Genomic DNA, 27,941 nt, shown 5'->3' on the forward strand with positions numbered 1-27,941 from the left:
AGGGGATCAAAGTTTTACATACAAATTGATCGGAAAAATCTTTAAAAATCTTCTCCTCAAGAACCACTGAACCAGAAAAGCTGAGATTTACATGAAAGCTTCCTGACATAGTGCAGATTCAAATTTTTTTTAAATCATGGCCCCCGAGGGTATGATAGGGCCACGATAGGGGATCAAAGTTTAACATACAAATATATAGGGAAAATCTTTAAAAATCTTCTTCTCAAGAACTACTGAGCCAGAAAAGCTGATATTTACATGAAAGCTTCCTAACATAGTTCAGATTCAAGTTTGTAAAAATCATAACCCCCGGGGGTAAGATGGGCCCACAAGGGATAGGGGGGGGGGGTCAAAGTTTTACATAGAAATATATCGGGAAAATCTTTAAAAATCTTCTCAAAAACTACTGGACCAGGAAAGTTGAAATTTACATGAAAACTTCCTAACATAGTGCAAATTGAAGTTTGTTAAAATCATGGCCCCCAAGGCTAGGATGGGCCACAATAAGGGATCACAGTTTTACATGCAAATATATAGGGAAAATCTTTAAAAATATTTTTCTCAAGAATCACTGGGCCGGGAAAGTAGATATTTACATAAAAGCTTCCTGACATTGTGCAGATTCAAATTTGTTCAAATCATAGCCCCCAGGGGTTGGATGGGGCCACAATAGGGGATCAAATTTTTACATACTTATATATAAAGACAATCTTTAGATATGGGCCAAGGTGACTCAGGTGAGTGATGTGGCCCATGGGCCTCTTGTTCAGTGATATCTCAAACAACAAAAATTAATCCACACGAAATCAATACAAAAATAACAAAATTCATCCTCATCAAAATTAGATACATGTATGTCTACAGTACATGCAAAATTTCTTTTACACAATGATATTAATCAATGCTTATGCTTATTTCCCTTGAATGATAATTTTGTGATCAGTAAAATCAACAAATTATTTAATTCATTTTTCAAGTTGCCCAGGTGAGAAGAATTGAAATGAATCCTGAAAAGGTAAGCATGCACATTTGATATTGTAAATGATGATTTAATTTTTGGCAAAAACTGGGCATGGAAAAATCAACTTGGAAATTTGAAGTTTGCAAGCCTTCTAACAGCTAGCTGTTTCACTAACCGATCGTAGATCGTGAACACACATTTACGGTCACTTAATTTGAAGTGTACATATATACGAGTGTTTCATGAAACCTGTTGTAATCGTAGCACTTACAATTGCAATTTACGTCAGACTCTGACTTATTGCAGAGGTAGATTTAAAATTAATGTTGTCGTGGAAAGAAATATTCAGTCATTATTTTCTCATGATTTTGAATATATCTTAATCTGTATAGAAAAGTAAATTGTAGCTTTAAATCATCAAATGGTTAAGTATTTAAAAAACAGTTTTAAGGGAGGTAATCCCTATGCTTTTGTTATAGAGTTAAGCAGTAACATTGTTAAATAATCATTGCATAAAAAAAATGCAAATGTATTTTTTTCATAAAATGTAGGTACATAACAATAAATATGAATACTTATTTGTTTCTAACATAATGAACGATGATCTAAGAGCAGATTAATCTGTCTGTCGAAAAAAAAGAGCCTTTATTAAAATATATGTAATAAACAAGGTAATTTATTGTTTTTACCTTTCAAATTGGAACTTCCTATTTCTCTGTAGGTGTTAATTACAAATAATTGTTTCTATAGACAAGCAAATGTTTATGAACTTCAGATGAAGGAACTTTCAGATTTACTGTCCTCGGTTTGCTCGGCAAACCACTGCTTATACTTTTTAGACTACTTAGAATGAAATTGTGATAAGTTTTCACCCTTTCTGGACAGACAAATAGCTCTTCTTCTGCCTTAAAATCGACAGCTTTATGTTCTCCTTCAAATATACTGTCTTTTCTCGATTCCTAAAAGTATAGCTTCTTTTACAAAACGAATAAAACTTTCGAAAAGTATCGTACTTTTTCATTAGATTTGATATACAATCCCAATAGTTTCCAAAGCTACACGATTTTCACGATAAATGGAAAACTTGATACACGCAAAACATGATACACGATAGACCTGATAAACGCAAAACACGATAGAAAATGGAAAACCTGATAAACGCAAAACACAATAGAAAATGGAAAACCTGATAAACGCAAAACACGATAGAAAATGGCAAAACCTGATAAACGCAAAACACGATAGAAAATGGAAAACCTGATAAACGCAAAACATGATACGATAGGATACATGCACGATAGAACACGATAGGAATGTCAAGAATACCGTTGCGGGTACTGTAACCCATATTAATTTTGGGTTCACATGGTCAAAGGTCAAGGGTTAAACTGGACATAGTAATATATTATCTCCTATATTTTAAGAATTGTTTGCTTGATTGACACCAAACTGGGTACACTGGTACGTACAGCATAATTTAGGAGTAGATGACACCTATTTATATCTAGGTGACATGCTCAATATCTCGAATTGGTTTGGCACTACTATATATATTGAATGATGCATGTGCATAACCTTTTTTCAATTTTGCACCGGGGGGGGGGGGGGGGGGGGGGTTGCTATATATGTTTTACAAACATTTCTTGTTTTTGATTGTACACCCCTGCAGTGCTGTTTGAAAAATTATTTCAACCACATTCATAAATTGTACAAGATTTAAAGTTGTATAAGTCTCTTGCATTTGTACATGTATCACAAAACTGAAATCTGTGTAAAAATATTTTAGATGAAATATAGAAATATGGTAAAATCATGTAGATTAGTGTTTTTAATAAAACTACTTCTGCCACAAAATGTAGTCCTTTCCAATATCTCATTCTAAATATCAAAATATTAATTGGATATGGTTAAGAAACTTTATGATATAATTGAGGCGATACATTTAGCATCAAACTAAACAGTTATAGTATCTTCTGAAGTTGAGCTAAGAAACTGAGGAAATGACTTCTAACGAATTGTTGTAAAATACTTTTGTGTGATTGCAGCTCATTACCTTTTTATTATTGAGTAAACTCAGGTGACCTATTGCAATTGGGTTTCGTTCGTCGTCGTCCGTCGTGCGTTAACAATTGAACATTTTGAACTTCTTCTTAATAACTGTCAGTGCAATTCTTTTCAAATTTGGTATGAAGTATCATTGGGAAAAGGAGGACATAAATTGTAAATTTCAGGACTCCAGCACCCCTGGGGCCCATGGGGCGGGGCAAAAACTGTCCAAAATTGACCAATTTTCAAAAATCTTCTTCTCAAGAACCACACACATGTAAGAAAAACTAAATGCATAGTGATGTAGAACAGGAAGGCCTCTACCAAAATTGTAAATTTCATGATCCCCCGGGTAGGGGGTTCCGACCCCAGGGCGGGACCAAACTTGTTATATAGTGTTTATGTGTAAAACACTTAAATAACATTTTCTTTAGTGCTATTAATTCTAAATTGAAAGTAAATAGATAATTAGAAAGAACAGGTAGTCCTTACCAAAATTGTGAATTTGATGATCCCAGGGGAAGGGGTTTTGGTGTCAGGTTGGGGCCAAAATGGTCAGTTATTTAATGTGTTAACAATAGACATTTTTAACTTCTTCTTGATAACTATCATTCCAATTCTTTTCAAATTTGGTATGAAACATATTTGGAACAAAGGGAACATAAATTGTAAATTGCAGGATTCCTGCACCCCTGGGGCCTTAGAGGCAGGGCAAAAACTGCCCAAAATTGACCAATTTTCAAAAATCTTCTTCTCAAGAACCACACATATGTAAGAAAAACTAAATGCATGGTCATGTAGAGCAGGAAGGCCTCTACCAAAATTGAAAATTTTCATGATCCCCGGGGTAGGGGTTCTGACCCGGGGAGGGGGTGGGGCAAACTTGTTATATAGTGTTTATGTGTAAAACACTTAAATAACATTTTCTTTAGTGCTTTTGATACTAAATTGAAACTAAATGGATAGAGCAGGTAGTCCTTTACCAAAATTGTAAATTTGATTTTCCCTAGAGTAAGGGTTTTGACCCCAGGGTGGGGCCAAACTTAGTATATAATATTTATGTGTAAGTTTGCTGATATTTTATAAAATCTAAATGCATACTTAGGAATAGCAGAAAAGGATGTACAAACAATACTGAATTTCACTACCCAGGGTTATGACTTTAGGAGTCAACATTATTCATATATTTTGATGTTTTAATGTTAATGCACTTATTATTATTTAAAGCCTTTCATCAGTGTATGAACTTTTGAGGACAGTGAAGTTTGAAGAACACATCTTGTTTTATACTGTTGCTGAACATTAGAATATAGCTTAGATATTCAGAACAGGATTTTTTTTCTAGATTTCATAGCCCATGGAAGTAGTGATACTTTTTCACTAGTATTCAGGTGACCGATAAGGCCTGTGGGCCTCTGTTTTAATTCCACTATTTTTCATTTCATGGTTAAGATTGAAGTACATGTAATACAATAGAAATGATATGAAACCTAAGAGACAGGAAAGAGTAGATTTAATTGTTGTGTGTTGTTTCACTCACATGTCTAATCTCTTACAGGGGTGTGCAGAGGTGACATTATTTGACAAGAATTCCACATTGTTTGTCATTGAAAAAGTATGTATGATCAGTGATTGTGAAATTAATGATTGAATTTGCTCATGTGAGCCAATATATTAAGGCTCAATTTCTGATACCAAAATGAGATCTCAACTTGGTGATCATTGGTGTAAATTTGATGTCCATAAATACAGACATCCCAAGATTGCAAGAATGCTGAGATTCTGGTAAAAATTATTATTGATTTGGATTATATATAAATTTACTTTTCCCTGTTTTGTTTTAATTGTAATATTAGTAAACGAAGATACACAGAAGCCCCTGTAATCGAATTCTAGATGTGCCAAATCACATTCTAGTTTCAGAGTTTTTAGGTCACCTGAGTAAACTCAGGTGACTTATTGCAATTGGTTGTCGTCCATCGTTGTGCGTCGTGAGTCATCCGTCGTGCGTTAACAATTGAACATTTTTAAATTCTTCTTAATAACTACCAGTCCAATTTTTTTCAAATTTGGTATGAAGCATCATTGGGACAAGGGGGACATAAATTGTAAATTTCAGGACTCCAGCACCCCTGGGGCCCTAGGGGTGGGGCAAAAACTGCCCAAAATTGACCAATTTTCAAAAATCTTCTTCTCAAGAACCACACACATGTAAGAAAAACTAAATGCATGGTCATGTAGAGCAGGAAGGCCTCTACCAAAATTGTAAATTTCATGATCTCCGGGGTAGGGGGTTCTGACCCCAGGGTGGGGCCAAACTTGGTATATAGTGTTTATGTGCAAAACACTTAAATAACATCTTCTTTAGTGCTTTTGATTCTAAATAAAGTAAATAGATATTTAGAAAGAACAGGTAGTCCTTTACCAAAATTGTAAATTTGATGATCCCAGGGGTTGGGGATTTGGTATCAGGATGGGGCCAAAATCGTCAGTTATTAAATGTGTGAACAATATACATTTTTAACTTCTTCTTGATAACTATCATTCCAATTCTTTTCAAATTTGGTATGAAACATATTTGGAACAAGGGGAACATAACTTGTAAATTTCAGATTCCTGCATCCCTGGGGCCTTGGGGGCAGGGCAAAAACTGCCCAAAATTGACCAATTTTCAAAAATCTTCTTCTCAAGAACCATGCACACACATGTAAGAAAAACTAAATGCATTGTGATGGAGAGCAAGAAGGCCTCTATCAAAATTGTAAATTTCATGATCCCCAGGGTAGGAGTTCTGACCCCAGGGTGGGGCCAAACTTGGTATATAGTGTTTATGTGTAAAACACTTAAATTACATCTTCTTTTAGACTTTAGTGCTGTTGATACTATATTGACACTAAATAATATTTAGAAAGAGCAGGTAGTCCTTCACCAAAATTGTAAATTTGATGATCCCAGGGATTGGGGTTTTGGTATCAGGGTGGGGCCAAAATGGTCAGTTATTAAATGTGTGAACAATAGACATTTTTAACTTCTTCTTGATAACTATATCATTCCAATTTTTTTTTCGTATTTGGTATGAAGCATATTTGGAACAAGGGGGACATAGATTGTAAATTTCATGATCCCCGGGGTAGAGGTTCTGACCCCAGGGTGGGGCCAAACTTGGTATATAGTGCTAAATGGATAGAGCAAGTAATCTTTTACCAAAATTGTAAATTTGATATTATCCAGAGTAAGGGTTCTGACCCCAGGGTGGGGCCAAACTTAGTATATAGTTTGTACGTGTAAGTTTGCTGATACTGTATAAAATCTAAATGCATATTTAGAGATAGCAGAAAAGGATGTACAAGAAATGGTGAATTTCATAACCCAGGGTTATGACTTTAGGATGAGTCCAAATTAGTCATATCTTTTGATATTTTAATGCTAATACGCCTATTATTTGAAGCCTTTCATCAGTGTATGCACGTTTGAGGGCATGCAGTGAAGTTTTAAGAACACATCTTGTTTATACTGTTGCTGAACATTAGAATTTAGCTTAGATATTCAGAACAGGATTTTTTTTTCTAGATTTCATAGCCCATGGAAGTAGTGATATTTTTTCATTAGTATTCAGCTAGGTGACCGATAAGGCCTGTGGGTCTCTTCTTGAAATTAAACAAAGAATTCACTGGTCAAAGGGATGGGTGAATTGATGAAATTTACTGGCCGGAACAAATAATTACTGGTCAGTATTTTTGTTACTTGAATAACAAAAATTAAACTTTTATACAAATCAATTTTTATACACCCGTTTAAAATCAGAACTGTGAAGATTTATGAAATTTATGGACTCTTTAATTAAATTGTTTATATGTCCATCCCTGTAAAAAACACTTATCAGTTTAAAAAAAAATCCAACTATTTTAACACATTTGATTCACATGTTTGTTGTCATGCACCATTGTTTCTTTGTTTATAGTAACATCACTCTGGAATCTGTTTTTATTTGATAACGTTAGCCAAAATTTACTCCCCAGTAGCTAAATTTCAGTATTTTACTTGTTCTGATGATGACCATCTAAGGTCAAAACCGGTCGACCAAATAGATTTGAAATCGCATTCTCATGATGTGTATGTGATCTGTTTTTTTTATCTTTAAGTTTTAACTTTGGATCCAGACCCTATTCAATACCACATGGTATCCACTCGTGAGAATCCTCCGAAATTTTAATCTTAGGGTGTACGTTGGTCTCCAGTTTTTTTTAACTTTGTAATAATTCACAATTGTTTAAACCTATGAAGGAATTAGGAATAAGGGGGGGGGGGGTGAACATTTGATCATAAGGGTGCAATGATCAACCGTGAGATGGTATATGATTGGATTCACGATACTTTACACTCTACTGTGGTTCGGTATTCTCGGTCCAGATTAATTTGAGCTGCATGTCTTATTTGAGTTTAAAATTATGTTGCAAAAATGGCTTCCAGTAATGGAAAATGTGGTGCCGACCGTGTCACTGAATTATTGCTCCCACTGCGACCTATAAATCTGGGAGCATTTTAAATTCTGTGCAAAGGAAGAAACCAGTAGATCATGTTGCTGTTTTGATCTTTTTAAAGAAAGACATGCAGTTGTATTTGTAAAGTGCATCTAAATGATACCAATAGCAGTGTAATACGCAACTTCCGAGATATCAGCTCTTATGTGATGGAGGTACGTTCAGTGTTCTGTTGAACGCTTGAGTGGGTACAAGATGTATACATATACTATAGACTAGCTATGTAAATACGGATAAAAGTAATGAAAGTGTAAATTCTGCTTATATCAGCCGTTGGTATACATTAAACTGACCATATCAAGAACAATATTTGTTTGAATTAGGCAATCAAATTAAATATGAAATTATTTTGTTATTTCCTCCTCTGCACGAGTGATATTTTATTCAAAGAAAAATGGTGATTATCGATTTTTGTTTGAGCTATTTTATTATCAAATACTAATAAACTTACTAGTATTGAGTGTCCCTACAGTTTGGGTGGTTGCATAATGTCTGATAATCGGCCTTTAGGCAATATATGAAGGCAGCGATAAGCATTTGTACCCACCGCGTGTGGAAGATAAATATGTTTTGCGTCTCACTGTGCGTAAGAGTTCCACAAAGGGAAAGAACTATTGGGCAACTCGGAAATTACGTATTGTTCCGATTCCCCTGCAAAACCTTTTTGAACAGTTCTTGAATTATCTACAACCTTTCACGAATTGCTCTTGAATAATTATTCTAGAACATGCTTAAACTGTAACTCGCAGTTCTTGAACTTTTTAGGTGGTGTTCCTGAAATAACAAATGAGACAAGACTTTAACATTTCAGGAACAGCACCTGAAGTCAAGATGTTCAAGAACATGGAATTTTTAAGGACTGATTAACAAGAACCAATGAAGAACTTAAAAATGTTGTTGAACTGATCAAGAACCGAGGTGGTCTTTTAAAATAAATCTGGTAATTTCCTGAAATGTTAAATTCTTGTCTCATTGGTTATTTCAGGAACAGTTCAGGTAATATGCATGAACAAATTAAAGACTGTTTATGGAACAGTTCATGAACACCAAATTAGAATCATGATATGAACTGCACAAGAACGTTCTTGAATAATTCTGGTAAATTCCTGAAATGTTAGATGATTGTCTCATGTGATCTTTCAGGAACATGCAGTTCTGGTAATTAAAATGCATGAACAAACTAAGGACAGTTCATGAACATGTTATAAGAACATTTCAAGAATTAAATGGGTATTGGACTTTACCAAAACAAGTACTACAAAGCACATACTTTAATTCCTGTGAAATGTAATATTTATGTTATATCCTTATAAACTTTCAGAGTTATGAATTAAATTAAGCTCCGTAAACAATTGAACAGATCATATTTCATCACTGAAAATTGATGAAACCAGACATCTATAACCACAGAAGTTGAATCTTTCACTTATTCAGTATTTGGAAACAACTATCGGTTTCATCCACAACAACTCAATTATCAGTTTCATCCATTTTTCATGTAATGCTGTACTCACAAACACATGTCAGCCTCAATAGGCTCACTTGGGTTTAATTCAGGGCATGGATTGGATAAAGTGTTGTTCTTCGTTTAAACTTGAATAAACTGATTTTGGAAATATTCACATTTACCTGTATCTGACTTTCACGAAGAACAGGCAACACTCTGAAAAAAATATACAATTTGAATTATAATAATAAAAAAAAGATACCAAAGACTAGCTATGTTTACACACTGCTCAACATCGGAGGAATATCAACTGGTCCAGTACAATCTCTATATTTAGATATACAGATTGATAAAACTATAAATATGAAATAGCCTAATAACATGATTATATTTAGCTACTTCAAACTAGCTATTATCAAATAGATTTCTAAAAGCATAAAAATCCAATTTCACCAAGTAAATTAAGTTTTTAGCCGAGTTTCGTAGCAAATCTCGGCTTTTAAATTGGCAAAGGATGGGTGTCCAGTCGGGCGGGCGGGCGGCATCCACAATTAGCTTGTCTGGTCTTTAACTTTCATACTTTTTGGTGCATCTTTGTGAGACTTACATAAAAATATATCATGATCACATCCAAAAGCGGAAGTTTCCTATTTATTTTGAGGTCAAAGGTCAAGGTAGTTAGAATAATCTAACTGTGTCTTGGGACAAACCCTAACCGGGTCCGTAGGACATTATCATTTTAACGATAGAACATTCTATCTAAGGTCAAGGTGACTTTGTCACTAAATGCCCTAGATTTGAGCTTGTCCGGTCTCTAACTTTCATACTACTAGGGGCATCTTTGTGAAACTTACATAACATGATCACATCCAAAAGAGGAAGGTTCCTATTTATTTTGAGTCAAAAGGGCAAAAGTCAAGGTCACTTTGTCACTAAATGCGAGAGATTTGAGCTTGTCCAGTCTTAACTTTCATACTACTTGGTGCATCTTTGTCAGCCTTGCATATTTTTGATCACATCCAAAAGAAGAAGGTTCCTATTTATTTTGAGGTCAAAAGGTCAAGGTCTCTTTTTCACTATATACTGTAGATTTGAGCTTGCCTCTAACTTATGTACATGCATGTACTTGCTGGTGCATGTTTATCAGACTTTAAATCCTGATGGCATTCAAGATTCATGTTGCTTTTGAAATCCAAAGACCAAAGGTCAAGGTCATTATCACACTAAATACCTATTGCAGCCATTCAAAGCTTCATACTTATAAATTATGTTAAATACGTGCATGTTTTTTTTTTCGTGAATGCAAGCGTGCATAATTTTCCAAACTGCAACTCGGCCATACGCATCTTTGATGCGTTTTAGCGATTTCTTATTTAATCCTAGTGTGAGTAAACTCCCTACAACACACTGTAAACAAAAGAAATATATATTCATGAACTACATTCCTTTGGAAGATTTTTAATTCAAAATTGTCAAATATGCTACCCTTATAATTTAATCAATGTAGAATAAAAGTAAATGAGGATCAACAGAATATTGAGTGGCAATCAGATTCCACAATGTGAAGTCATATAAGAATTAAAGAAATTATAAGAATCAAATCAAAATAAGTTGAAATAATCTAATATACAAGATCCTAACTCTAATTTATGATGCCTTAGTAAACTGTAAGTGAGGGTCGAGCCCTGTCTAGAACAAGATTGACAGTCTATAAAATACACTGTAAATTGCTTACCTATATATATCCATGGGATGTTGGCGTGTCATGCTTCATATAGCTGTTACATTTAAATGAACTCAATTTACGGTGCATATATAAGAGTCATAAAGTCCTGTGAAGATTTCAGAGATCTGCTCTGGTATACAGTTTAGATTATTTCATTGTGTGAGTAACATATATACACATGTATTTGGACAAAATGTTAATCTGTAAATCATATCAATGAAAAAAGGAAACTTTAAGGTGAATTATACAAAAGCCCAGGAGGCTCATTTGAGATTCGAAATTCAAAATACAAGATCAGAAATTCAGAATACGAGATTTGAATTTCGAAATTCAAAATTCAAATTAACCAATCAAAATGTAGGTCACAATAGATTAAAGGGTAGAGGGTACATGCATATAAAGTTAAAATATGACAGAAAGCTTGTTATTCTTCTGATATGTTTACCAAACATTTACAATGAAACATTTCTTTTAATTTTGAAATTTATACATGTCTATTACAGCTATAGTATTTACCAAATAATTAGTACAGTAAGCTTGTCAAAATTTACAGGGATATGAAACTGTTCCAAAATCCATTGTTCAGCATCACACCACAGTTCCTTTATTTTAAAGAATTACTTAAGAACAATTTAATTCTCAAACTATTCTTTATTTGTTCAAAAACATTTCAATATTATTTTTAAAATTTTGGAGTTTGTGAACAGTTCTTTATAGGTTCCTAAGTGATGATAAAAGTTCTTGAAAAGATTGTTGAACAGTTCTGGAACCGTTCAAGAAGTTTGAGTATAGTTCAAGAACACAAGAACAATTTTTTGTGGGGGTCAATTATTATTATTCATAGCATCATTGAATTATCGTGATACATATGGTATCATCATTAGTCTGTATCATGATATATATCATATCATGAAGCAAGCGTATCGTTGCACCCTAATCTGATCGTATAACTCTTAATTGTTATTGAAAAAAAATCAATCAATGAAACAGTTTACGTAATTTCAGAGTTACTGTCACAATTTAAGCCACATCACTTGTGATTTTCAGGGAAAAGTTTGATACAATATGTCAATTACTATTTAGAAGCAACTCAGTCAAGGTCTAACCTCTTGCATCATCATGGTGAACTGAAAATAGAGTCATATTTTATATACATAGGCTCTTTATGGCAAGGCCTTATTTTCAAGACGTTTAATTGACCTTGTGATTGAACTTGACCTTAAAGTTAATAGCAAGGCCAAGGTAACTCAGATCCATGATTTGGTCCATGGGACTCTTTGTTACTAAAACAATTATACTCTATCAGTGTGCTTCATCTTATGAAATCTTGACCAGTCAAGCTATGGTTCTTGTTTAGTGTGCAGAACTTTCCCTTTTCATGCTGTTACCTTATAGAGTTTGCAACTCTGCCATTTTTCATGCAATTATGATGCAAATTATATTTTGTTGTTTAAAGTATCATGATAACATGCTAATTTAGTTAATTTTTTAATTGAAGATTTGGAGAATTAATGGAACAGAATTGCAAGTGAAAGATTTGTCTGGATTTAAGGGGAAAGAGTTAGACTGGAAATCTGATATGGTACATGTTGAGAATAACTGACAAATTGAAAATGTCAAAATTAACTGTCACCTGCCTTATCAGTCATATAGGAAGAAAGCAAGCTCATTTTGGATGGATATTCCTCATCATGAAGCAAAAATAAGAAAAAAGAGACCAAAAGACAAATTTCCAATGTCAAAACTTCGATGGAAAAATATGAACTCAATTTTGAAAGTTCAGCAAGTCAAAGACAACAGAAAGAAAAAGAAGAGGAAAAAACCCAATGTTGTCTCAAACCATGATTTTGATAAATACAGCTCATTGACATTGGTAAGTCAGACTTTTCATGCTGTAGTTTATGGTCATGCACAACATTTCTAAAATTTCTATGCATCTGTAATTGGGGGCATATAGTGCTTGGTCTGTCTGTATGTATGTTTATGTGTAAAAACCTTGGCCTAGCTTAAGCTTAACTTTTGAATAGATGGTGATAGGACTTTTATATTTTACATGGCTGTGTGTTCCTTTCTTTTTGTACCAAACTTTTTGACCTTGCAACCTTTACCTTGGAGTTTGACCTATTTTTGAAAAACTTTATAACCTTGGTTATAACTTTTGAATCTTTCATATATCACATGGAATACCTTGTGACAAGACTTTCCTTAGGGAAGCATACTTACTTTGCTGCCATATGTGAGGCATCAGTGTTTCTTGTTTCGAAATGAAAAATATATATACCAGTATGTTGTGATCAGGATGATATGGATTTGCTCGAGGAATCGACCCATAGCAAGATTCAAAATGCCGGGGGAAAAGTTATCAATTTGTGGTCATATTTTTGTCTATATATGCACTCAAATATCTCCAAATCATGAAGTTTCTGAATTTTACTGTATACTTTTCTTTAAATTAGATCTATTTAGCAAATAACACCGTTTTCTCACATTGTAGTAAATTTTGACAGCATTAGCTTTTCAAAGAGCATGATGGCAGTTGTGCCCATGGACAAATTGAACATTTTCAGATTTGTGAATTGCAGATTCATTATCACAATGAAATTTTCATGGGCATACGCACCACTGCTGTGACAGTGAAAATGTCAAAACAGCCCTCAAGTCCCCGAAAATTGTTGTTGTAACGTATGTCCTAAATTTAACATCAAAAGGATCATATCTACCGTGGTGCAATTAACCGATGTAGGACCTTTTTGCGTGAATTAAGGCCCCATTGACTGCGATTGTTTTTTATGCCCCCCTTCAAAGAAGAGGGGCATATTGTTCTGCACCTGTTAGTCGGTTGGTATGTTGGTCGGTCGGTAGACCACATGTTGTCTGCTCAATATCTTGAGAACCATTCACTTGATCATAATGATATTTCATATGTGGGTTGGTTATGAGTTGAAGAGGATCCCTATTGTTTTTCAGGTCAAAAGGTCAAGGGTCAGTCTACTCTGGACATAGGAATATACTGTCCGCTCAATATCTTGAGATCCCTTTGCTTGACAGACATCAAACTTGGTTCACTGGTACATCTACAGGAGAAGATGATCCCTATTGATTTTGAGGTCACATGGTCAAAGGTCAAACGGGACATAATAATATACTGTCCGCTCAATATCTTGAGAACCCTTTGCTTGACAGACATCAAACTTAGTACATTGGTACATCTTCAGGAGATGATGTACCGTTTGACGTACTTTTGTTGCATTACTGAATATGTTGTTTTCAGCATAAGTGTAGCTCTTGTACTTACAGTTTTTATCTGACTATGCGAGCAAGGAAACAAGTATGAACATAATAGTGCATAGATCTCTTGTTCTGAAAATAGAAAAAGATTTCTTTTTTTTAGTTCAAATAACTGACATTTTCTTGTTGCATATTAAAGGGCGAGTTCAACATATTTCTCAAGAAAGTGGAGGCAGAGGTACAAATGTGTGTTCAGGTATTTCAAACATTACACAATTTTGAAAATTATATGCTCAACATGAATATTGCTATTTTTGATGGTTACTCACAAGGGAAATGTTTTAAGGGGACTCATTTACACCAAAATTTTATTTAATGTGTGGCTTGTTAATTTTATTTGCAGTTTTGTATTGAAAAACATTGATCCTGTTTTTTCTTCAGAAGTTCAACATGTTTCATACTGATTGTTAAGCCATTCTTGGCACACTGATTCTGACTACGGATAACTGTTTACATTTATCAAGATAAAGAGCTCACAGTGGGTGTGACCACTTGACTTGGGATGCTTACTCCTCCTAGGCACCTGATCCCACCTCTGGTGTGTCCAGGGGTCCATTTTCCCCCAATTCCCTGTTTTGCAATGCTTATAGGAGTTGTGAGATTAATCATTGTTCATTGTCTTCATGCTCACCTTTCATTGGTAAAAATTTACTACTAATTAACTCTCATGTGAAAATTACTTTTAAGTATCAAATGAGCCTTTAGAGTGTATTGCTTACTATATGAAATCATAGAATATGTTGGTAATTTAAAATTGCCCAAAGCTTTAAAGGGACTGATTTACGATTTTCCTCCAAACTTTGTATTTCACTTTAAATAATCAAAATCTACAGTCTAATATGTTTTAGAAGGTTTCACAAAAAATTATTAAAGTTATTCATCATGACGGAAGTTCATTATAGAGAGTTTATTATTTGTTTTGGATACAAAGATTAAGGTGTGTTATTGTTTACGAGTTTTCAAAATAAATGGATGTTGATCCAAGTTTATTATATTTATCACATCTCAAGTATCCTTTAGGTAAAATGTGTCATTTAAAAGTTAAAATTTGTAATACGCCGGTTTCGAGATACGTCCGAGTTATTTCCCTTTGGAGAACTCTCGTACATAGTAAGGCGCTAAAGAATTTGTTCACATGCGGGAGTGAGACAGATATTCATCACAATGTAAGTGAATGTACTCAGTAAGTTTCTCATACTCTGTTTGATAACCCGAATTTGACTGATACACAAACTAAGTAAGTGATAAGTATTTAGGAAGTAATTAAATAGATAGAATTCTTATCCTATCACGTTATTTCGTTCGTCATAAGTACCATATCCAAGATATTTCTTGCAAATATGATATTGTTTGTATGTTTTCATTTCGGTAAACCATTTCTTTCGATAGTATTTAGTATTTCCCACATTTACATATTTAAAGAGAAGCCACTTTTAATTCATTTCATCATCTTCCTCGTTGGCTGTATATCCACTCTGTCCCACTTAGGCATTCAAAGTTCCACTAAATGCACCTCCTATACAAAAGATTTCGTATCTCGAAACTGGCGTATTGTACAAAATACAGTTGCTTTGAATTACAAAATTAACGTTTCACTGGTTGGTTTGTTTACATAAAAAGACTTGAGTCTTTGTTTACGTACCACAAATTCAAAGCTAAGATATTGCTCTTATCCTTACATTCAGACAGTCCAAATTTTGGTTGTCAACATTAAATGAGCTATATTTTTAGCCGAGTTGCAATGAAGTTGAACTCGGCTATTGGTTTGGTGATGCGGGCTGGCGGTTGGGCGTCAACAATTGGTTTCTGGATGATACATGTAACTTAAAAAGTTTACAATCTAATCAAATGAAACATTGATATATTGTTGGGTACCAGGTAAGGAAGACCCCTATTGATTTTGGAGAAAATAGGTCAAAGGTCAAGGTCACAGTGACCGAAAATAGATTTAAAATACCAATAAATTTTGGTTTCCGAAGGATAACTCGAATTTTTTTTTAATTTGAATCAAATGAAACTTGGATATATTGTTGGATATCAGCAAAGCAAGGCCCCTATTGATTTTAAAGAAAAAGGTCAAAGGTCAAGGTCACAGTGACCGAAAATAGATTCAAAACTTCAGACAAATATGGTTTCTGGACAGTAACTCGAAAAGTTTAAAACTGAAATTAGTTCTTCACAATTATAAATATGCCACATCATTCCTGACTTTACAATGTATCCCATGCAACTCGGCTCATGCACCCCTGGGTGCATACCTTGATTTTTAATTTTTAACATCACAAATGAAAATTTTCTTTCAAAAAACGTTTCACAACTTGTAATTGATATAACCATGTAGAATAATAATTAACCTTCTACTAAATTTATGCCTTTGGATATAATGTAAAATTGCAAAGCATAACTAGTAAGAATATTTTGCAACTTACCTTATTTTCCAATTGTGGAAACCCACACACCCATATACATAATGCACACAAAGTTAGGGGCTTCTGTGGCCGAGTGGTTAGAGCATTGGGCTCAAAATCACACGGCCTCTCACCTCTGGTCGGCGGGAGTTTGAATCCCACTCGCGTCGGTAAGTGAGAAAGTTTCCCAGTTTACTTTCGGGAGGTCAGTGGTCTCTTCCCAGGTACATTGTATCTAGGTTCTCTCTTCCACCAATAAAATACTGGGCGCCACCATATAACTGAAAAACTGTAAAGTGTGTATCAATCAATCAATCAATCACACAAAATTAATAGACATTTGCCTTTAAAATCAATTTCTTGATGTGATAGAAGGGTCACTTGCATATCATATTTATTAGGCCTGCTTTAAAGATATGTTAGATGGTGATTGCATTGTTTTCACCAAGAAATGAAATAGAATGAAAGATATTAGGTTTATTAATGATAAAAACAACGGTAACACTATAAAGTAATCCATGAAAGGCAAAAATAACGAACAGTGATCAATTGAAGTTTGATATCTTTACAGGGGAAGACAACTGCAATTGAAATTGGACGTAATATAGAGGATTCTAAAGGAAATTGTTCAAAGGAATTAAAAAACCCAGAAACTGCTCAGTGTCTTTGTGAAGACAAACAAAAGCACATTCATTACCATGAAATTCCACTTTGTCTGTGGTATAGACAAAAAATGACTGTTATGGAGATTGATTCAAAACAAAATTCCTTATTTAACTTGAAAGAAAAAATAAGGACAGAATTTGGAATTCCAGCTAAATTACAGTTACTGATGTACAAGGGAAAGGATATGCAAAGGACAGCTAGTTCAATCAACTTTCAGCCATACGATAACATTTTTGTCTCAATTAAGGGTAGAGGTGGAATGCAAGAACCCTTGACTGGTAAGCCAATCCAGAAGTAAAAAGATTTTTAACATAAAAATGTAATGAAATCACTTAGTTCCAACATACATATTACATTTACAAATTATCTCCTGTAAGAAAAAGAATGTCATTTTATTAATTCAATGTTTCAAATTGAGGTATTATAAATTATTTCTTTGGGTCTTCCGCAAATCTAAGTAAGAAAATGAATGAAGTCTAGTATGAACCATTCTGGGCAAAAAATACTAGACCGACGCCCGATTTCTAGTAAAATTTCTGTCATACTTGTAGCATTTTTTCTGCACTAGCCACTAGCCCGATCTCGGACTAGTATAATTTTTTCTTTAAAAGAATATATATATATATATATATATATATTATACTTATAACCACTAGGCCAGAAGAGCTGAAATTTACCTGAAAGCTTCCTGACATATTGCAGATTCAAGTTTGTTCAACTCATGGGCCCCGGGGGTTGGATGGGGGCCACAATAGGGGATCAAAGTTTTACATACAAATAAATAGGAAAAATCTTTAAAAATCTTCTTCTCAAGATCCACTGAGCCACAAAAGCTGATTTTTACATGAAAAGTTTCTGACATAGTGCAGATTCAAGTTTGTTCAAATCGTGGCCCCCGGGAGTAGGATGGGGCCACAAGGGGTGGATCAAAGTTTTACATACAAATATATAGGGAAAAACTTTAAAAATCTTCTTCTCAAGAACCACTAAGCCAGAAAAGCTGAGATTTACATGAAAGCTTCCTGACATAATGCAGATTCAAGTTTGTTGCAATAATGGGCCCCGGGGGTTGGATGGGGCCACAAGGGGTGGATCAAAGTTTTACATACAAATATATAGGGAACAACTTTAAAAATCTTCTTCTCAAGAACCACTAAGCCAGAAAAGCTGAGATTTACATGAAAGCTTCCTGACATAATGCAAATTCAAGTTTGTTGCAATAATGGGACCCGGGGGTTGGATGAGGCCACAAGGGGTGGATCAAAGTTTTACATACAAATATATAGGGAAAAACTTTAAAAATCTTCTTCTCAAGAACCACTAAGCCAGAAAAGCTGAGATTTACATGAAAGCTTCCTGACATAATGCAGATTCAAGTTTGTTGCAATAATGGGCCCCGGGGGTTGGATGGGGCCACAATAGGGGATCAAAGTTTTACATACAAATATTTAGGAAAAATCCTCTTCTCAATAACCACTGAGTCAGAAAAGCTGATATTTACAAGAAAACTTTCTGACATAGTGCAGATTCAAGTTTGTTCAAATCATGCCCCCCCCCCCCCCCCCCCCCCCGTAGGGAAAATCTTCTTCTCAAGAACCATTGGCCCAAAGAAGTTGAAGTTGACATTTACATGAAAGCTTTCTGATGTGTAGATTCAAGTGTGCAAAAAATCGTGGCCTCAAGGGGTAGTTGGGGGCCATAATAGGGACTAAGGTTTTACATGCAAATATGTCTGGAAAGTCTTCAGATATGGGCCAAGGTGACTCGGTTGAGCGATGTGGTCCATGGGCCTCTTGTTTAAAGCCTTTCGAAAATCAGTGTATGCACTTTTGAGGGCAGTGAAGTTTTAAGAATGCATCTTGTTTTAAATATACTGTTGCTGAAAATAAGTAAGAACAGGAAATTTTTTCTAGATTTCATAGCCCATGGAAGTAGTGATACTTGTTACAATCAGAGATTTGGGGCATATAGTTTTTTGTCCGCTATTTGCAAAAAACTTTAATCTTGGGTCATAACATTTGAATGGATGATCTTGGCCATAACATTTTAATGGATGATGATAGGGTTTTCATATTTGACATGAGTATTCCTTGTGACAAGACCTTTCTTTTGGTACCAACGTTTTTTTTATCTCATGACCTTGACCTTTTGGTTTGATTTACTTTTGAAAATTTTTAAATATGGCCATCTTTGCTGCCATATGGGAACCATCACTGTTTTACAAACACATCTTGTTTTATTTGTATCAAGTGTTTTAATGTTTTGTTTCAGGTGTGACTACAGGTAGCTCAGAAAGAGATGTTGAGCAGTGGTTAAAGAAAGAAGTTGGTATAAATGATGTGGTGTTGGAAAAGTTTAGTATTCTTACTGATTTGGATGGACAAACATTATTTTCTTATGATATAGGCGACATAGAGTCCTTTATATTAGATACAGAACTACCAGTTGGACTTGCAAGAAAAATCTTAGGTTTTAGGGATAAAATCAATGAAGGAATTTCAAATCCATTAATGAATTATACAGCAGAGGAAATTTCAGGATTCATTAAGAGAATTCTGACAGTGAATGATCAAACTATCAGTCATTTATGTCAGTGTATTGTCGACAGACACATCGATGGGTATGTGTTTTTCAGTTACATTGATGAAAAACAGTTTCAATACGACTTCAGAGATTTAAATATAAAAGGAATGTACTTCAAAAAAATTATTTTAAAACGCAATGAAGAATTTAGTATTCCACATGGTGGGCAAAAAGCAACTCAGTTGAAAACTACTTGTTCAGAAGAGTTGACAGAAGAAGAAAATTTACTATTAAAACCAGTTCAGGAAGAAAACTGTACTGCTGAAGAAGTTAGTGAAGCAATGGATTACCCTGTTCCAGATGCTTTCGCCGACGATTCTACCAAAAGTGATTATGAACGTACTCTGTGCTGTTTACTTCGATTAAACAAAGTGCAGGAAAGCAATTGCAAGCCATGCAAATTAGGTATCCTCCATGGAGGATGGACAAATGTGAATGAACTCGAGAAAAATTTTGTTTTCTTTTTATTAAGTTGTGAAGATGAATTCACAGAAAAGCAACAACAAAGTGGTCTTTGGAAACAAATTGGCAAGAATATGGACCAATGGCTAAATCTACTTCCACCAAGCAAAAGGGATATGTTTACAGAGAGTAGACAATCAGGCGTGTATAATTATAACAAGAAAAAAAAAGTACAGCTCCCAGCGCAATGTAAACTTGCATTTGTTATGGATAAGGAACTTTCTGCTATATTAAAATTTGAGACCGCTATTCTTTTGGTTAGTAGAAGTCTTCTACAAAAGCAGTGTGGAGGATTCATGACACCTTTATCAAAGCATCCAAAAAAACCAAGTAGTTTTCCATTTTCCTTTCATTCTTCAGAAGAATACTATATTTTCAATCCAGAAGACTATTCAGATGGGTTTATTAAAGAAACTGTACCAACAACATGCAGTGAACAACGGTCTTCAGTTAGCAATAGTAAATTAGTTCATCTAAGCAGTGAGGAATTTCCAGTAAATATTGGTAATACTGTTGAAAAAGTACCGGAAACCAGAATGCCAGATGATAGAATGAAGGATTTTGATCATTCAGGTCATAGAATTGTTGAAAGTAACCCTAATTTATACCAAAGGGAAAATGAGAACCCTATTTTGTATCAAAGGAAAAATGAGGACCCAATTTTGAATCAAAGGAGAAATGAGGAAAATCAACAATCTTCATCAAAAACTGTTGCGAAAAAGCATGTAAAGAAATCATTAGGAACAGGACAAGAAGTTTGTATTCAGATTCCAAGAGATTTCAAGAAAAATTCTGAATATGTAGTGTATCATGCAGGAAAAATTTTCCACCAACCAGAGAATGATGGAACGTTATCAACAAGGTGTATAGAATTTAAAGCGTTTTTCTCTTGTGTAAATAAAACAAAGGAAGCAAGACTCATTAAATTTCAAATGGAAGTCTTAAGATTTGCTTGTGGTTGTCTCAATGCACGAAAAAATGGAACCATTTATTTTGGAGTAGCAGATTCTGTTCAGAACATTGACGATGAAGAGTACAAACATGGTGAAATTGTTGGTTTTGAAATTAGTGAGATTGGATATGATACTAGATCAAAATATACAGATGCACTGCTAGATGGAATATCAAGATGCTTTATGAGCGAGAATGTGGCTATTGTTAAAAAATGTGTATCCAACCCAATATTTGTAAAAGTAGTAATAACTGGTGAACAGATTTGTCGTTATGTGATGGAAGTAGATGTAGAACCATCATCCTATAGATGCAGAGAATATCATTTTAAAGTAAATTTGAAGAACATCAAAAATTTATCCAACAAATCAATAGAAAATAAACATTTGCTTTATTTGAGAAGCGGGTCATCAACAGAGCGTCTTATAAATGAACGAGAACAACTTTTTATCAAAGCAGAATTACTAGAAAATGTGAAAGAGAGAAAGTTATTTGAAAACCAACAAAAAAATGAAAATTTGCCAAAAATGGAACCGTTGGCCTCAAAATTGGAGCGACTTCTAACAAGAGGGACGTATAGCTTTGATAAACGATTATGGCCAATCCTTGTGCTAGGAAAACCCATGGACGAACAGAAAATGAATGAGAAATGGACAGAAAGTATCTCTTTTATCAAACGAATTCAATTCACTGCTGTGTTTGATTTTGATGAGATGTCTGATAAAAATGGCCTTTGTAACATGTACCGAAATCCTGAAAGATCTACTCTACAAACAGAACGTTTGTTCAATGAAAATGCTGGAAACTTACAAGAACTAGCTAACAAGTTAGGCTTACCATATGATGTCAAGACAGTGTGGATATTTGCCAATGGACGAAGTGATTACTTCGAAGAGAAACCACACTTGAGCAGATCTGGTTGGCATGTATCTTATTCGGCTGGTGTTTGTGATGCTGTCTCATTTTTCAATCAAAACTTTGTAATTCCTAAAGGAAGAGCAGTGATATTAGTTCTCCTTTTTTCAAATGACTATGATGGATTGATTGATACATTTAATGAAATAACAAGAAATTTTGGTTGGGGACCACTTGTTATCATTGCAGAACATCAACGAATTTTTGATGATTTTACTGATATAATACAACAAGAATCTAAAGGAGATAAGGAACAACTGGAAAAAGTATCAATCATAGGGATGCCATGGGAGCACATAAACAGTACAATAACATCATTGACGGGATATGATGAAAAGATGAATTGTATGTTGCCATGTTCGTCAGGGGCACTTGTGCATGTTAATGAAAGATTATTAGATAGTTTAGATAACTTAAGTATATTGAGTGCCAATCAGTGTGAGAACAAAAAATTCAAAAACATTAAAGATCGGAAACAATTTGCTCGAGAACAAGAATTACAATTTTACAAAGGCAAACATGTGACATGGTGGAATTTCTATTTTGAAAACCATGTCTGTGAAAGACATAAATTCCATCATTTACAAGAAAGAGCTCAAGATCTGCTACTTCATGCAAAAGAAGAAACACGAAAAATAGTCACATTTACTATTGCACATGAACCAGGAGTAGGGGCAACAACCCTCGGACATAAACTTTTGTGGCATTTCCGACGCAAGTACAGATGCTGTGTGATTCAAAAAATATCAGAAACGACCATTTCGCATATATATTCACTATGGCAGTACATGGAAAATAACACAGATGAATCACTACCACAGCCTGTTGTCCTCTTATTGGATGACATTCAAACTGAACTTTCATTAACTGATTTTACAAGACTTCTTAACTTAGAATTTAGAAAGCGCGGTTTGAATAAAGGCATGGGTTGTCTTCTGATGATATGTCAGAGGGAGGAAAAATTAACTGATTATGATTATGAAAGTCAGAATGTATTCTTTCTTAGACAGGAACTTAGCCATAAGGAAAAGACATGGTTTGCAGAGAAATTTGATGAGTTAGAGCAAACTGGAAGAGAACTAGATGACTATAATCCCAAACATTTAATATCATTCATGATAATGCGATCCGAGTTTAATCCTGAGTACATCAAAAACACTATCGAACACTTAATTTCTACCATTGATCACTCCTCTAATGAATACAAGTTAATGAAATATGTTTCTTTTCTGGCAACATATGCGCCTTTAACAAGACGAGGAGTGAAAGTGTTTGTTCCGCTGGAATGTTGTGATGAGTTAATGGGAAGTAAGGTGTGTTTCTGGGAAGATCGTTTGTCAAGCCCTCTGAGAATTTTATTAATCATAGAAGAAAAAGAGCAATCTAGTGGACGACAAGTTCGAATAGCACACCCAAGCCTTGGCAAAATACTTATAATAGAAATCATGAAACGTGAAAAAGCACAACTGGCCGACATTGCCAAGGAATTTCTCAATTGTTCTTTACTTCAAAGTACATCATATGGAAGAAATTTTCTGGTAGATTTTACTTTGGAAATGCTAAAGCGGAGGAAGAAGGAAGAGTATGATGATGAGAAAACCACACTATTTAGTCCTTTAATTCTGGAGATAATCAGTGAATCTGAAGATAATTTTGGAAAAGCTGCTGAAATATTACAGTTAGGTTTCAACAAATTCAAAGATTTTATGTTAGCACAAGCTTTAGCTCGGTTATATTCAAAATGGAAACGATATGATGAGGCTATACTATGGGCCAAAGAAGCTGTTGATTTATCTTCAAAACACTCTTTATCATATATCCTTCATACTTATGGCCTTGTCCTGCGAGAGAAATTTAGACATTTGACAAATTCAAAATTTTTTCAGCCAAAAGATGCAATTGAAAATTTAAAGCTTATTTTAGAGTCTTTGGAAGTATTTCTTCACGCCCAAAGAAAACGGGATGATGAGACCGACACGCAAAAATTACTCTACCCATTCCATGATGCTATTTACACCATAAACGAAATAACAAGGTTTTTGGTGGAAAACATCAAATGTTCCATGGATGAAAGTGATATCGTACAGTATCTCAAAGACAAGGATTTCATTCCAGAGGAAATATCAAACGTATGGAGAAATTTTCATCAAAGATTGAAAGGAATGAAAGAACAAGGTCATAATGCTTTTAAAGTCTTAGAAGATAACATTTGTTTTAATACCACATTTTATGCACCAGAAGAAGCATTTCGGTACAATTCAAATAAATTGAAGGAACACAGATTCTATCGAAGTTTCCACTATGGACATGAGCGGATGTTGGAAAATTTCACTAAAATATATGGGGAACACGAAATTGATTATCAGTTAGAAAGTGCAGATCAAAGAAGCCGGGATGAATTTCACAGAGGAAGGTTATGGACACTAAAAGGAAATTCATACATGAACATTTTTAATCATATAAAGAATTGTGGGAACAAACATCTAGCAAGGCAAATTACAGGCAAGTTAATAACAATCAAAAAACATATCATGACTATTGAAGCTAAAGATTCAAATGATCTTGCAAACGAAATTTGTGTTAATGTTGCTTTGGGAATAATGGGTGGTCAACATCATGATTCCGAAAGTGATATACTTAAAACCTGTCAGAAGATAATCTCTGCAAGCAATGAGAAGGTAGATTTAGCATATTTTTTCATTAGTATGCTTTTGTGGCCTAGTGGTGAAAGAAAAGTATTTTATGATGATTCGCTGTTACAAAGATCACTTTCATATTTAAAAAGAAATTTCAAGCAACAGAAGTACAAGTCAAATGTACAAAAAAGTTCTCATGTAAAGGAGGAAAGTAATATCTCTCAGCCAACACCGCAGTTTTTTCTTGCAAAGGGTAAAGGAATACAATCTTTGTGTCATCGGTGGGAAATTTTTGTACGGGAGAATCCTGACTCTCAGTTTGATAATTCTTTATGGGGCCATATTAAAACGAAAGAAAAACTCCGGCGTTTATGCGGAACAACCACAACTAGCAGTGATGGTTCAAGTACATACATTGTGTTTAAAAATAAGCATGGTGAGCCAATTAGAATAAGCAAAATAAGGGGAACAAACAAAGGATATGAATCAGAAGAGGAAGTGTCATTTTATTTAGGATTTAGTATTGCAGGACCTATTGCATATAATGTAAAGTTAATGCGATATGAACAACAGTCACATGGAGCATTTAGCCAACGAGAACTATTATTGACCACTAATTCAAAAGTAGAAGAATTTATGAAAAGCAGCAAAGAAGACCTACAAAATATGCTTTTAAAGATACGAGGGTTGGAGGGGAAAAGACCAGATTACTTGAAAGAGCGAGAGGTTTGGAATAATTTCATATACATTGTACTTAAATTGATATATGATTCTGTTTCTAGGTTACCATAGTAAAATAACTCAGGTGATTTATTTTAATCGGTTTTTAGCTCACATACGCCTAATGATCAAGTAAATTTCTCCGTCATCTGCGTCATTGTTAACCTTCTTCTCTAGACCTTAAGACTAGGGTCATCAAACTTGGCACACATTTTTCGAATTATCAAACGAAGAATTAAGCTTATTGTTTTTCAAGGTCAAAGATTAAGGTCAAATTTACGTCCAACGCCTGTGCTTATACTACAACTAGAACTTTTTCTTGATTCACAAATAGTGACATTTGACAGTGTTTTTAATATGTTAACATCAGTTTAATCCATAATCAATTACCATGAGGGATCATTTGTAAAGGAAAACAACAATACTGAGTACTTACTACGACTTTTATAAGTGAGAAATATTTAATTCATTGTTTTTAAGGGATCTAAGTGTTGAAAATGTAAATATGTATCATGCATGGGATGTCTTTATCAATTTAGCACTTTTGGGGCATTAGTGTTTTTAGAACACATTTTGTTAATTATACTGCTGCTGAATATTAGAATTTAGTTTAGATGTGTAGAATAGTAAAACTATTCTAGATTTCCTAGTCCGTGGGGCTAGTTATTCTTTAAACTAATACTCTGGTGACCAATAAGGCTTGTGGACCTCTTGTTTACTTCTTCTCCAGAAACACGTAGCCAATTTTAATTAAACTCACCTCAAATTATCTATGAGTTAGTAGTAAGGGGATTCAAATTGGTCACACCCTTTTCAGATGGGAGATGATCATGGAATAATGAGATCATGGTGACATCTTTTAAAAAATTTCTCAAAAACCACTGGCTTTGATAAGTCAAATTTATATACAAACATCTTCAGGTAGTGCAGAGTCAAGTTTCATAAAATCATGACTGCAATGTGTAGGGTAGGACCACAATATGGTATCAATGTTTTGTTTTTGAATATAAACACAATTTAGGACAATTCTTTTAGATATGTTTCTGACGTTTATAGTCATATTAAAATTAGTGCAAGCTTAGCATATTCATGTAGTGCAGTCAAGTTTGTTCAATTTGTAGTGCCAAGAGGTTGGATGAAATCACAATAATGATTCAGTTTTACATGAGAACATATAATCAAAAGTTGTTTTTTTTCCAAAAAATAAGCTTATGAATGGTCAATTTGATTAATCGTGTTAATAGGCAGGAATCCGCAGGTAATTCTGATTAATATATTTAAATCAATGGCTCTAAGGGAAAGGTGGGGTCACAATAAGGGTTGGATTGCGAGTATTACATGAGAATACACTGTATATCAGGAAACATTCTCAAAGAGTAGTATGTTTAGTGATATTAGTATGCAAGCATCGTCAGGTAGTTCAGATTCAAGTTTATTCAAATGTTGGCATCAGGAAGGGAGAAGAGGGCGGGGGAGGTAGGATGGAGTCTCCATGGTTTAGGTTGGGGCTAAAATCAAGGATAAAATTTTATATGATACTTGAATATAGGTCATTATAAGACATCCCTATGTTTTGTGGATTCAAGTTGTGTTAAGTCGTGGTCCCATTTGGCTTAGGTGGTTTCATGATATGGGTTAGATTTTTTGGATGAGAATAAAGAGGGTAAACAATCTTAAAATTTTCTAATTAAGAACAGTGGGACCAGATTGCTTGATGTGAGCATTGTGACCTATGGGCCTCTTGTATTTATTTGCAGAAACAGCTTATAAAAGATAAAGATGGCATCAAAGAAGCATTATATCGACTGGAGATGATGAGTGGAGAAATGGATCTTTCTCTAATAGATTGATACATGTACACCGCTTCACTAAGGATGATATAAATATGGACCAAAAGGCTACCTGCTCGGATATAGCTGTACAATTATTTTGTGATTATCTATCATCAAAACTATGTGTTTATCTGTCATATTTGTAGAATGTCCTCAGTGTCAGCATAGTGATTTTCTGTAAATGATCATTATTCATGTACTATTATTTAGGTCACCTGAGTCAAGTAAGCTGACCTATCGAACTGGTCTGTGTCCATCGTCGTCTGTCATGTTAACAAATAACAATTAAACTTTTTAAACTTCTTGATACCTATCGTTCTAATTCTTTTAAAATGTTATGAAGCATTTTTAAGACAAGGGGACATAAACTGTAAATTTGGAGACTCTCACATCCCTGGGGCCTGACAGAAATTGACCAGTTTTCAAATACGTGTTCTCTCAACAACACATGTGTAAGAAAAACTAAATGTATAGTGATGTGTGGTTCTACCAAAGTTGTAAATTTCATGATCCCTGGGGTAGAGTTTCTGTCTCCGGGTCCGACAAACCTTGATATATTTAGTACATATGTGAAAAACATTTAAAAAGTATCTTTAATGCTATTGACACTAAATTGAAACCTAAAAAGATATTTAGGAAGAGTAGGTAGATCCTTTATCAAAATTGTAAATTTTATGATCCTAGGGGGTAAGGATTTAATGGTTTCAGGGTGGAGCCAAAATTATTTCGGTACATTAAACTGTTGCTGAATATTAAAAT

The 27,941-nt window shown here is 34.3% G+C and overlaps 1 protein-coding gene across 2 annotated transcripts; it reads left to right on the forward strand.

The window, feature by feature from the left end:
• The first annotated feature begins 975 nt into the window (after window positions 1-975).
• Window positions 976-27,489, forward strand: LOC130046636 (sterile alpha motif domain-containing protein 9-like). Of its 2 annotated transcripts, XM_056150022.1 has the most exons (7): window positions 976-1,015; window positions 4,566-4,622; window positions 12,220-12,594; window positions 14,149-14,205; window positions 16,989-17,361; window positions 19,355-25,356; window positions 27,108-27,489. In XM_056150022.1, exons 3-7 carry the CDS (start codon window positions 12,397-12,399, stop codon window positions 27,198-27,200), a joined length of 6,723 nt encoding a protein of 2,240 aa, XP_056005997.1. In that variant the 5' UTR covers window positions 976-1,015; window positions 4,566-4,622; window positions 12,220-12,396; the 3' UTR covers window positions 27,201-27,489. The 2 variants fall into 2 exon arrangements, with proteins under 2 accessions (XP_056005997.1, XP_056005998.1); XM_056150023.1 differs by lacking the exon at window positions 14,149-14,205.
• The last annotated feature ends 452 nt before the right edge of the window (window positions 27,490-27,941 follow it).

The sequence above is a fragment of the Ostrea edulis genome, chromosome 9 (genome assembly GCF_947568905.1).
Source record: "Ostrea edulis chromosome 9, xbOstEdul1.1, whole genome shotgun sequence".
Taxonomy (NCBI): domain Eukaryota; kingdom Metazoa; phylum Mollusca; class Bivalvia; order Ostreida; family Ostreidae; genus Ostrea; species Ostrea edulis.